Raw genomic sequence first — 13,266 nt, forward strand, 5'->3', positions numbered from 1 at the left:
AACGGGGGGAGGCGGCCGGCAGGGGATCACGTGAGGGGCGGGAGCCAATGAGGGGAGAGGGGAGCGGCAGAGGGGAGGGGCGCGGTTGCTATGGGAACGGAGGGAGGTGGCCGGGAGGAGGTCACGTGATCCGCGCGGGCCAATGAGGAGAGAGCAGGGAGGAAGAAGGAGGGAGTTGGTTGCTATGGGAACGGAGGGAGGTGGCTGGGGGGCGTCACGTGATAGACGCGGGCCAATGAGAGGAGAGGGGAGCGGCAGGGGGAGGGGGCGGTTGCTATGGGAACGGGGGAGGTGGTCGGGAGGGGTCACGTGATCCGCGCGGGCCAATGAGGAGAGAGCAGGGAGGAAGAAGGAGGGAGTTGGTTGCTATGGGAACGGAGGGAGGTGGCTGGGGGGCGTCACGTGATAGACGCGGGCCAATGAGAGGAGAGGGGAGCGGCAGGGGGAGGGGGCGGTTGCTATGGGAACGGGGGAGGTGGCCGGGCGGCGGTCACGTGAGGCGCGGCGGCCAATGGGAGCGCGAGGAGGCGGTGACGCGGCGGCGATGGCGGACGGGGAGCGGTCGCCGCTGCTGCCCGCGGAGGCTCCGGGGCCTGGGCCGGGGCCTGGGGCCGGGGGGCCCTGCCGGTGAGAGGGGCGTGGCCTGCGGCGGGGGGCGTGGCTTCAGCCCGGTGGGCGGGGCCTCTTGTGGGCGGGGTTTGGGGGAGGGGAGGGGCTTGGGCGGGGGAAGGGGGAGGGGAGGGGCTTGGGGGAGGGGTGGGGTGGTGGGCGGGGCTTGGGGAGGGTGGGCGGGGCTTGTATCAAGGGGGCGTGGCCTGACGGATGGGGTGTGGCCGAGTGGGAGGGGCTTGGTAAAGGGGGCGTGGCTTCTAAACGGGGTTATCTGCAGTGGGCGGGGCTTGTGGGGGTCGCCAGGCAACGGCGCCGCTCCCCCTCCCTCCCCGAACCGTTGCCAGGCAACCGCGCCACTCCCCCTCCCTCCCCTAACCGTTGCCAGGCAACCGCGCCGCTCCCCCCTCCCTCCCCGAACCGTTGCCAGGCAACCGCGCCGCTCCCCCTCCCTCCCCTAACCGTTGCCAGGCAACCGCGCCGCTCCCCCTCCCTCCCCTAACCGTTGCTAAGCAACGCCGCCACCCCCCCTCCCTCCCCTAACCCGTTGCCAGGCAACGCCGCTCCGCCGGGCCCGGGCGAGGCCCCGCCCCCTTACTCGCCATTGGGCAGCCCGGACGGGGGCGGGGCCGGCGGTCACGTGCCGCGTGTGCCAAGCGCCAATCAGCGTGGAGGGCAAGGCCCACCAGCACGTGGTCAAGTGCGGGGTCTGCAACGAGGCCACGGTAAGGGGGGGCGGGGCCTGCGCGGTGACGTCATTTCCGGTGATGACATTTCCGGTGACGTCACCCCCCGTGACGCCATTGGGGGGTCGTGACGTCACCGGCAGCCCATCCGGACGGCGCCCGGGGGCAAGAAGTACGTGCGGTGCCCCTGCAACTGCCTGCTGGTGTGCCGCGCCTCCGCCCGCCGCATCGCCTGCCCCCGGCCCTACTGGTCAGGCTGCGGGGGGGGGACTGGGAGGGGCTGGGAGGGGTGCTGAGAGGGGCTGGGGGGGGACTGGGATATACTGGGAGGGCACTGGGAGCGACTGGGAGGGCACTGGGAGGGGCTGGGGGGGCTGGGGGGGCTGGGAGAGACTGGGATATGCTGGGAGGGCACTGGGAGGGGCTGGGGGGGCTGGGAGGGACTGGGATATACTGGGAGGGCACTGGGAAGGGCTGGGATATACTGGGAGGGGGTTTGGGGGGACTGGGAGGGCACTGGGAGGGGCTGGGAGGGGGTTGGGGGGGACCGGGATGGACTGGGAGGAGGTTTGAGGGCACTGGGGGGTACTGGGAGGGCACTGGGGGGTACTGGGAGGCACTGGGGGGGTACTGGGAGGGATTGGGATATACTGGGAGGGGCTGGGAGGGACTAGGAGGGGACTGGGAGGGCATTGGGATTTACTGGGAGGGCACTGGGAGGGGCTGGGGGTGACTGCGAGGGACTGGGATATACTGGGAGGGGCTGGGATATACTAGGAGGGCACTGGGAGGGGCTGGGGGAGCACTGGGAGGGGCTGGGAGGGACTGGGATATACTGGGGAGGGTACTGGGAGGGGCTGGGAGGGCACTGGGATATACTGGGAGGGCACTGGGAGGGGGTTTGGGGGCACTGGGAGGGGGGTTGAGGGGACTGGGATGGACTGGGAGGGGGTTGGGGGGGTTAAGAACGGGATTGGAGGGCACTGGGATATACTGGGGGGGGCAAGGGGGGCACTGGGAGGGGCTGGGGGGATTTGGGGGGGATATGGGGTGGCTGGGGGGATTGGAGGGCACTGGGATATACTGGGGAGGGGACTGGGATATACTGGGAGGGGATATGGGGGACTGGGGGGGCACTGGGAGGGGATATGGGGGGACTGGGAGGGACTGGGAGGGACTGGGATGGACTGGGAAGAGATATGGGGGGACTGGGAGGGAGTTTGGGGGCACTGGGATATACTGGGGGGCACTGGGATACACTGGGAGGCCACTGGGCCCTACTGGGAGCAGCTGGAGGGGCCTCCCAGTCCCCTCCCAGTCCCCTCCCAGTGCCCCCCCCAGCCCCCCCAGTGCTCCCAGTATAACCCAGTGCTCCCAGTAAGCGCGTCATCAACCTGGGCCCGGTGCAGGGGGGGCGCCCAGCCCCGAGCCCCCCCCCGGCGGCGTGCGGGTGGCCTGCGCCCACTGCGGGGCCCCCTTCCTGGTGAGTGACCCCAAAACCGCCCCAAAACCACCCGAAAATGGGCAAAACGGCCCCAAAAGGGACCCGGGGACCCAAAACTGCCCAAAACGGCCCCAAAATGGGACCGAAACGGGGTCGAAAGGGCTCAAAATGGCCCTAAAATGGCCCCAAATGGTATTTAGGATCGTGAAGTGACCCCATAACGGCCCCAAAAGGACCCCAAAAGGGGGGAAATGGACCCAAAAGGGCCACGGGGACCCAAAATTGCCTGAAATTGCCCCAAAATGGGACCGAAACGGGGCGGAAAGGGCTCAAAATGGCCCCAAAACGGCCCCAGAATGGCCCAAAAGGGTATTTAGGATCGTGAAGTGACCCCATAATGGCCCTAAAATGGCTCCTAAAAAGGGCAGAATGGCCCCAAAAAGCATCCGGGGACCCAAAACTGCCAGAAATTGCCCCAAAATGGGACTGAAACGGGGTGAAAAGGGCCCAAAATGGCCCAAAATGGTATCTAGGATCGTGAAGTGACCCCAAAACTGCCCCAAAAGGACCCAAAACAGGGCAAAATGGCCCCAAAAGGGACCCGGGGACCCAAAACTGCCTGAAATTGCCCCAAAATGGGACTGAAATGGGGCGAAAAGGGCTCAAAATGGCCCCAAAACGGCATTTAAGATCGCGAAATGATCCCAAAACGGACCTAAAGTGACCCTAAAAGGGGGAAAATGGCCCCAAAAGGGACCCAGGGACCCAAAACTGCCTGAAATTGCCCCAAAATGGGACTGAAATGGGGCAAAATGGCCCAAAATGGCATTTAGGATCCTGAAGTGACCCCATAACGGCCCCAAAAAGACCCCAAAAGGGGGAAATGGACCCAAAAAGCACCCAGGGACCCAAAACTGCCAGAAATTGCCCCAAAATGGGATCAAAATGGGGCAGAAAGGGTTCAAAATGACCCCAAAATGGCCCAAAACGGTATTTGGGATCGCAAAATGATCCCAAAACGGCCCTAAAATGACTGTAAAAGGGGGAAAACGGCCCCAAAAGGGCCACGAGGACCCAAAACTGCCCAAAATGGCCCCAAAATGGGACCGAAATGGGGTGAAAAGGCCTCAAAATGGCCCTAAAATGGCCCAAAGTGGTATTTAGGTCATGAAATGACCCTAAAATGGCCCTAAAACGGCCCCAAAATGGCCCTAAAAGGGGGAAATGGACCCAAAAAGCAGCTGGGGACCCAAAACTGCCTGAAATGGCCCCAAAATGGGACTGAAACGGGGTGAAAATGGCTCAAAATGGCCCCAAAATGGTCCAAAACAGTATTTAGGATCATGAAATGGTCCCAAAATGGCCCCAAAAAGGGCAAAACGGCCCCAAAAGGGCCCCGGGGACCCAAAACTGCCTGAAATTGCCCCAAAATGGGTCTGAAACGGGGCGAAAAGGCCCCCAAAATTGCCCCAAAATGCCCCAAAATGGCATTTGGGATCGTGAAGTGACCCCATAACGGCCCTAAAAAGGCCCCAAAAGGGGGGAAATGGCCCCAAAATGGCTACGGGGACCCAAAACCGCCCGAAATGGCCCCAAAACGGGAGCAAAACAGCCCCAAAATCCCCCAAATCCTCCCCAAAACCCCCAAACCCTACAAAACAACCCCAAAACCCTACGAATTTGCCCCAAACCGTCCCCGCAGTGGACCGAGTTCGCCGACCGCAGCCTGGCGCGCTGCCCCCACTGCCGCAAGGTGTGAGTGTCCTATAGGGGGCCCTATAGGGGGCGGGGGGGGCTATAGGGGGCGGGGGGACCCTATAGGGGTGGGGGGGCTCTATAGGGGGTGACCCTATAGGGGGTGGTCCTATAGGGGGCAGGGGGCCCTACGGGGGACGGGGTGACCCTATAGGGGGCGGGGGGACCCTATAGGGGTGAGGGGACCCTATAGGGGGCGGGGGGGCCCTATAGAGGTGAGGGGACCCTATAAGGGGTGGGGGGACCCTATAGGGGTGAGGGGACCCTATAGGGGTGGGGGGGCTCTATAGGGGGTGACCCTATAGGGGGTGGTCCTATAGGGGGCAGGGGGCCCTATGGGGGAGGGGGTGACCCTATAGGGGGCGGGGGGACCCTATAGGGGTGAGGGGACCCTATAGGGGGCGGGGGGGCCCTATAGAGGTGAGGGGACCCTATAAGGGGTGGGGGACCCTATAGGGGTGAGGGGACCCTATAGGGGTGGGGGGGCTCTATAGGGGGTGACCCTATAGGGGGTGGTCCTATAGGGGGCAGGGGGCCCTATGGGGGAGGGGGACCCTATAGGGGGCGGGGGGACCCTATAGGGGTGAGGGGACCCTATAGGGGGCGGGGGGCCCTATAGAGGTGAGGGGACCCTATAAGGGGTGGGGGGACCCTATAGGGGTGGGGGGCTCTATAGGGGGTGACCCTATAGGGGGTGGTCCTATAGGGGGCAGGGGGCCCTACGGGGGACGGGGTGACCCTATAGGGGGCGGGGGGACCCTATAGGGGTGAGGGGACCCTATAGGGGGCGGGGGGGCCCTATAGAGGTGAGGGGACCCTATAGGGGTGAGGGGACCCTATAGGGGGCGGGGGGCCCTATAGAGGTGGGGGGACCCTATAGGGGTGAGGGGACCCTATAGGGGTGGGGGGCTCTATAGGGGGTGACCCTATAGGGGGCGGGGGGATCCTATAGGGGGCAGGGGGATCCTAAGGGGTGAGGGGACCCTATAGGGGGCGGGGGAACCCTATAGGGGGCGGGGGGATCCTAAGGGGTGAGGGGACCCTATAGGGGGCAGGGGGCCCTATAGAGGTGAGGGAACCCTATAGGGGGTGGGGAGACCCTATAGGGGGCGGGGGACCCTATAGGGATGAGGGGACCCTATAGGGGGCGGGGGATCCTATAGGGGGCAGGGGGATCCTAAGGGGTGAGGGGACCCTATAGGGGGCGGGGAACCCTATAGGGGGCGGGGGGATCCTAAGGGGTGAGGGGACCCTATAGGGGGCGGGGGGCCCTATAGAGGTGAGGGGACCCTATAAGGGGTGGGGGGACCCTATAGGGGTGGGTGGGGCTCTATAGGGGGTGACCCTATAGGGGGTGGTCCTATAGGGGGAGGGGGTGACCCTATAGGGGGCGGGGGACCCTATAGGGGTGAGGGGACCCTATAGGGGGCAGGGGGGCCCTATAGAGGTGAGGGGACCCTATAAGGGGTGGGGGGACCCTATAGGGGTGAGGGGACCCTATAGGGGTGGGGGGGGCTCTATAGGGGGTGACCCTATAGGGGGTGGTCCTATAGGGGGCAGGGGGCCCTATGGGGGGAGGGGTGACCCTATAGGGGGCGGGGGGACCCTATAGGGGTGAGGGGACCCTATAGGGGGTGGGGGGGCCCTATAGAGGTGAGGGGACCCTATAAGGGGTGGGGGGACCCTATAAGGGGTGGGGGGACCCTATAGGGGTGGGGGGCTCTATAGGGGGTGACCCTATAGGGGGTGGTCCTATAGGGGGCAGGGGGCCCTATGGGGGAGGGTGACCCTATAGGGGGCGGGGGGACCCTATAGGGGTGAGGGGACCCTATAGGGGTGGGGGGGCTCTATAGGGGGTGACCCTATAGGGGGTGGTGCTATAGGGGGCAGGGGGCCCTATGGGGGGAGGGGTGACCCTATAGGGATGAGGGGACCCTATAGGGGTGAGGGGACCCTATAGGGGGCGGGGGGATCCTAAGGGGTGAGGGGACCCTATAGGGGGCGGGGGGACCCTTTAGAGATGGGGGGGCTATAGGGGGTGGGGGGACCCTATAGGGGTGAGGGGACACTATAGGGGGCAGGGAGACCCTATAGGAGCAGGGTGACCCTATAGGGGCAGGGAGGACCCTAGGGGGGGGGGCTATAGGGGGTGGGGGACCCTATAGGGGGTGGGGGGACCCTGTAGAGGTGGGGGGGCTATAGGGGGCGGGGGGACCCTATAGGGGTGAGGGGACCCTATGGGGGCAGGGGGATCCTATAGGGGGTGGGGGGACCCTATGGGGGGTGGGGGACCCTGTAGGGGTGATTGGAACCCTATAGGGGCCGGGGGACCCTATAGGGGACGGGGGGGGGGGGCTATAGGGGGCGGGGAGACGCTATAAGGGTAGTGGGGGCCCTATAGGGGGGACCCTATAGGGGGCAGGGGGACCCTATAGGGATGAGAGGACCCTATAGAGGGTGGGGGGACCCGTTAGGGGGCGGGGGGACCCTATACGGGCAGGGGGGACCCTATAGGGGCGAGGGGACCCTATATGGGATGGGGGAGACCCTATAGGTTGACAGTGACCCTATAAGGGTGGGGGCGGCCCTATAGGGTGGGACCCTATAGGGCGGGGGTGGGACCCTATGGGGGTGGTCCTATAGGGGGTAGGGGAGACCCTATAGGGGTGGGGGGGACCCTATAGGGGAGTGATGGGACCCTATGGGGGGGGGCTATAGGGGGTGACCCTATAGGGGGTGGGGAGACCCTATAGGGGTGGGGTGGGGGCCCTATAGGGGGTGGCCCTATAGGGGGCAGGGGGCCCTATGGGGGGGGGTGACCCTATAGGGGCGGGGGTGGGGCCTATAGGGGGCGTGTCCCTATAGGGGCCGCTATAGGTGCCCCTATAGGGCCGTCCCCGCCCCCAGGTCGGCCGTGGGGTCCCGGTTCCCGCGGCGCCGCTGCCTCTGCTGCCTGCTGGGGGGCTCCTGCTGGGGGCCGGCGCCTGCGGGCTGGCCGTGAGTGCGCTGGGGGCACTGGGAGGCACTGGGGAGGGACTGGGATATACTGGGAGGGCGCTGGGGGGGGGGGGCTGGGAGGGGGGTTTGGGGGGGGGGTTATGGGGGGGTTTGGGGGGACTGGGAGGGGGTTTGGGGGGACTGGGAGCCACTGGGATATACTGGGAGGGGACTGGGATGGACTGGGAGGGCACTGGGAGGGACTGGGGGGGGTCTGGGAGGGACTGGGGAGGGGTCTGGGAGGGCACTGGGAGGGGACTGGGATATACTGGGAGGGGCTTTGGGGGGGTTATGGGGGGGTTGGGGGGACTGGGAGGGACTGGGAGGGGTTTTGGGGGGACTGGGAGCCACTGGGATATACTGGGAGGGGACTGGGATGTACTGGGAGGGGACTGGGAGGGGACTGGGAGGGACTGGGGAGGGGTCTGGGGACACTGGGAGGAGACTGGGATATACTGGGAGGGGGTTTGGGGGGGTTATGGGGGAGGCTGGGGGGACTGGGAGAGACTGGGAGGGGGTTTGGGGGGACTGGGAGCGACTGGGATATACTGGGAGGGGACTGGGATGTACTGGGGAGGGCACTGGGAGGGGCTGGGAGGGGGTCTGGGGGCACTGGGAGGGGCTTGGGGCCACTCGGATGTACTGCGAGAGGGTTTGGGGGACCCCGGGGATACTGGGATGTACTGGGAGGGCCTTTCTGGGTTACTGGGCCATACTGGGATATACTGGGAGAGGGTTTCTGGGTTCCTGGGGCTACTGGGAGGGCTTTTTTGGGCCACCAGTCTATACTGGGATGTACTGGGAGAGGGTTTGGGGGATCCTGGGGATACTGGGATGTACTGGGAGGGGCTTTCTGGGTTACTGGACCATACTGGGATGCATTGGGCAAGGGTTTGGGGGATCCTGAGGATACTGGGATGTACTGGGAGGACCTTTTTGGGGCACCGGGCCATACTGGATTGTACTGGGAGAGGGTTTCGGGGTTCCTGGTGATACTGGGATGTACTGGGAGGGGCTTTCTGGGTTACTGGTCCATACTGGGATATACTGGGAGAGGGTTTCGGGGTTCCTGGGGCTACTGGGAGGGCCTTTTTGGGTTACTGGGCCATACCGGGATGTACTGGGAGAGGGCTTTGTGGACCCCAGGGATACTGGGATGTACTGGGAGGGGCTTTTGGGGCACTGGGCTATACTGGGATATATTGGGAAAGGGTTTCAGGGTTCCTGGGGATACTGGGAGGGCCTTCTTGGGTTACTGGTCCATACTGGGCTGTACTGGGAGAGGGTTTCGGGGTTCCTGGGGCTACTGGGATGTACTGGGCGAGGCTTTTTGTTACTGGTCCATACTGGGGCGGCGTTTTCCGGCCGTGTTCCCTCCCGGTACGTACCGGGCGGGCCTTTTTGGGGTCCTTACGGTCCTTACTGGGACCGTACTGGTCCATACTGGGAGCGCCCCCCTCCCCCGCAGGTGGGCACGTGGGCGGCCGCCCGGCGCTTCGGGGCCCTGCACGCGGCCTGGGCCCTGCTGGTGGCCGCGGCCGGCGCCTGCCTCCTGCGGGCCGGCTACTGGGGCTGCCTGCGGGTCAGCCACCCCCTGCCCCGCCACGCCTGAGCCCCCCGCCCCCGCCACACGCCTGCCACACGCCTGCGACACGCCTGCGACACGCCCGGGGCCGGGGGGGGCACGCGGCGGGGACGTCGGGGGCACGGGACGAGAGGCGGAGGCGGGGAGACGCGGCTGGGACGCGCTTGGGTCGCGGGACGTCCGTCGGACACGCTTCGGGCGTGGGAACATGTTTGGGACATGCTTCGGTCATGGGAACATGTTTAGGACATGCCTGTGTCATGAGAGAGCCATCGGACGCGCTTTGGTCATGGGAACATGTTTAGGACATGCTTCGTTCATGGGTCATCCATCGGACACGCTTCAGTCATGGGACGTGTTTAGGACACGCTTGGGTCATGGGTCATCCATCGGACACACTTCGGTCATGGGAACATGTTTGGGACATGCCTTTGTCATGGGACATCCATCGGACACGCTTAGCTCATGGGATGTGCTTCGGACACAGCTGCGTCATGGGAGAGCCGTTGGACACGCTTGGGTCATGGGATGTGTTTAGGACATGCTTATGTCATGGGAGGTCCATCGGACATGCTTAGGTCATGGGACGTGTTTAGGACACGCTTGGGTCATGGGACATCCATCGGACACGCTTCAGCCTTGGGAACATGTTTAGGGCATGCTTATGTCATGGGACATCCATCGGACACGCTTCCGTCATGGGAACATGTTTAGGACATGCTTATGCCGTGGGACATCCATCGGACACGCTTCGGTCATGGGATGTGCTTCAGACACGGCTACAGCACGGGAGAGCCGTTGGACATGCTTGGGTCATGGGACATCCATCGGACACGCTTAGGTCATGGGATGTGCTTCAGACATGGCTGCGGCATGGGAGAGCCGTCAGACACGCTTCAGTCATGGGAACATGTTTAGGACACGCTTCAGTCCTGGGACAACCATCGGACACGCTTGGGTCATGGGAACATGTTTAGGACACGCTTGGGTCATGGGACATCCATCGGACACACCTGGGTCATGGGAGATCCAGCGGTCATGCTTAGGTCATGGCATGTGCTTCGGACACGGCTGCGTCACGGGAGAGCCGTCGGACACGCTTGGGTCATGGGAACATGTTTAGGACATGGCTGCGGCATGGGACACCCGTCGGACACGCTTGGGTCATGGGAACATGTTTAGGACACGCTTCAGGTGTGGGAACATCTTTGGGACACGCCTGGGTCATGTAAGATCCATTGGACACGCTTGGGTCATCGGACACGCTTAGGTCATGGGACGTGCTTCGGAAATGGCTGCGTCATGGGAACATGTTTAGGACACGCTTTGGTCACGGGGGAGCCATCGGACACACTTAGGCCATGAGAACATGTTTAGGACATGGCTGCATCGCGGGAACACGTTTAGGACACGCCTGGGTCACGGGAACGTGTTTAGGACACGCCTCGGTCACGTGACACGCCTCGGACATGCTTGGGTCATGTGACACGCCTCCGACACGCTTAGGTCATGTGACACACCTCAGAACACACCTGGGTCATGTGACACGCTTAGGACATGCTTCAGTCATGGACACACCTTGCACGCGCTTGGGTCACGTGACACGCCTCCGACATGCTTCAGTCACGTGACACGCCTCGTTCCCGACTGCGGTCACGTGACATGCAACGAACACGCCCGGGTCACGTGACGCGCTTAGGACACGCTTCAGTCATGTGACACGCCTTGGATGCGCTTGGGGTCACGTGACACACCACGAACACGCTTAGGTCATGTGACACGTTGTTCCCAACTGCGGTCACGTGACACGCCTCGGTCACGCTTAGGTCACGTGACACGCCTCGGACATGCTTCAGGTCATGTGACATGCTTCGGACGCGCTTGGGTCACGTGACACGCTTCGGACACGCTTAGGTCACGTGACACACCACGAACACGCTTAGGTCACGTGACACGCGTTGTTCCCGACTGCGGTCACGTGACCCCACCGGGACGCGCTCCGGTCACGTGACCCCCCGACCCGTGACGTCACCGGCCACGCCCCCGGGCGCCATCTTGGCCCCGCCCCTCCCCGCATGCCCCCTCCCTCCCCCCCCCCCCCAAAAAGAACCCGGAAGAAAAAAAGGGGGCGGGGCCTGACCCGGAGGCGGCTCCTGATTGGCTGCGCGGAAACGGGGGGGGGGGGGAGGGAGGGGTCCCTGAGGGCCGCGCCGGGCGCTGGGGGGGGGGGGGGCTATAGGGGACGGGGGGCGTTATAGGGTCGGGGGGGGGGATATAGGGGACGAGGGGGTATAGGGGATGGATGGGGTCTATAGGGGCCTGGGGGGCTATAGGGGTGAGGGGGGGCTATAGGGGCCGGGGGGGCGTTATAGGGTCGGGGGGGGGGATATAGGGGACAACGGGGGTATAGGGCGGGGGGGGGGGTCTATAGGGGAAGGGGGGGGCTGGGGGGCGTTATAGGGTCAGGGGGCGTTATAGGGTTGGGGGGGACTATAGGGGCCAGGGGGGTGGTATAGGGTTGGGGGAGGGGTATAGGGGTGGGGGGTGTCTATAGGGGCTGGGGGCGTTATAGGGTCAGGGGGGCATTATAGGGTCGGGGGGCTATAGGGGTTGGGGGGGGGCTATAGGGGCAAGGGGGATGTTATAGGGTCAGGGGGGGGCCTATAGGGGCCAGGAGAGTCTATAGGGGTTGGGGGAGTCTATAGAGGCCGGGGGGGCGTTATAGGGTCGGGGGGTATAGGGGTTGGGGGGGGGGCTATAGGGGCTGGGGAGGCTTTATAGGGGCGGGTGGGGCTCTGTAGGGGTTGGGGGGCATCTATAGGGGCGGGGGGGTCTATAGGGGTCAAATGGAGTCTATAGGGGCTGGGGAGCTTTATAGGGTCGGGGGGATCTGTAGCGGTGGGGTGGGGTCTATAGGGGATGAGGGGGGCGTCTATAGGGTCAGGGGGATCTATAGGGGTTCTACAGGGGTCAGACAAATCTATAGGGGGCCAGGAGGTCTACAGGGGGCCAGGAGGCCCTATAGGGTCTATAGGGTCGGCAGGACCCCGTACAGCCTCCCAAGTCTCCCTATAACGACCCCATAAAGACCTCGATGACCCTATAAAGACCCCCGATGACCCCATAACGACCCCACGACCCCGTAATGACCACCACGACCCCATAAAGACCCTGATGACCCTATAAAGATCCCAATGACCCCATAACGACCTCGATGACCCTATATAGACCCCCATGACCCCATAAAGACCCCCAGGACCCCATAAAGACCCTGATGACCCCATAATGACCTCGATGACCCGATAAAGACCCCCGATGACCCCATAAAGACCTCAGTGACCCCGTAAAGACCCCAATGACCCTATAAAGACCCCGATGACCCCATAAAGACCCCAATGACCCCATTTAGGGCGGATTTAGGGCCAAGAGGAGCTTTATGGGACCCCCACGACCCGTAACAACCCCCGCGACCCCATAAGGAGCCCGATGACCCCGTAAGGAACACGTCGACCTCATTTTGACGATTTATGGGGTCGTTATAGGACAAACTTATGGGGTCCTTATAGGATGACCTTATAGGGTCATTACGGGACGACCTTACGGGGTCGTTACAGGACGACCTTATAGGGCCGTTACAGGACAACTTACGGGGTCGTTACGGGATGAAATAACGGGGTCGTTATGGGATGAACTAATGGGGTCGTTATGGGATGATTTATGGGATCGTTATAGGACAACCTTATAGGGTCGTTTTGGGGTGATTTTTGGGGTCGTTATAGGACGACCTTATAGGGTCATTATGGGATGACCTTATAGGGCCGTTATGGGATGAATTTATGGGGTCGTTATAGGACGACCTTATAGGATCATTTTGGGACGAGTTATGGGGTTGTTACAGGACAACCTTATAGGACCACTATAGGACATCTTATGGGGTTGTTATAGGACGAGCTTACGGGATCGTTACAGGATGGCCTTATAGGGTCATTACGGGACGACCTTACGGGATCGTTACAGGACGACCTTACGGGGCCGTTACAGGACAACTTACGGGGTCGTTACGGGACCAACCTGCAGGATCGTTACAGGACGACCCCATAGGGCCGTTATAGGGCCGTTATAGGGCCAGGCAGAGCCCCACGGGGCAGCGGTCGCTCCCCATCACCCCGTTGCGGATCTTGCTGTCGCAC

General features: G+C 63.3%; 1 protein-coding gene across 1 annotated transcript; it reads left to right on the top strand.

The window, feature by feature from the left end:
* Positions 1 to 299: 299 nt before the first annotated feature.
* On the top strand, positions 300 to 11,028 carry LOC136788736 (type 1 phosphatidylinositol 4,5-bisphosphate 4-phosphatase-like). Its single transcript, XM_066987409.1, is given in 10 exon segments — positions 300 to 611; positions 1,176 to 1,233; positions 1,235 to 1,334; positions 1,439 to 1,545; positions 2,674 to 2,704; positions 2,707 to 2,778; positions 4,442 to 4,494; positions 7,402 to 7,451; positions 7,454 to 7,491; positions 8,960 to 11,028. Coding segments are annotated over 10 exon segments (804 nt in total). The 5' UTR covers positions 300 to 460; the 3' UTR covers positions 9,104 to 11,028.
* The last annotated feature ends 2,238 nt before the right edge of the window (positions 11,029 to 13,266 follow it).

This window comes from Anser cygnoides, chromosome W (genome assembly GCF_040182565.1).
Source record: "Anser cygnoides isolate HZ-2024a breed goose chromosome W, Taihu_goose_T2T_genome, whole genome shotgun sequence".
NCBI classification, from domain to species: domain Eukaryota; kingdom Metazoa; phylum Chordata; class Aves; order Anseriformes; family Anatidae; genus Anser; species Anser cygnoides.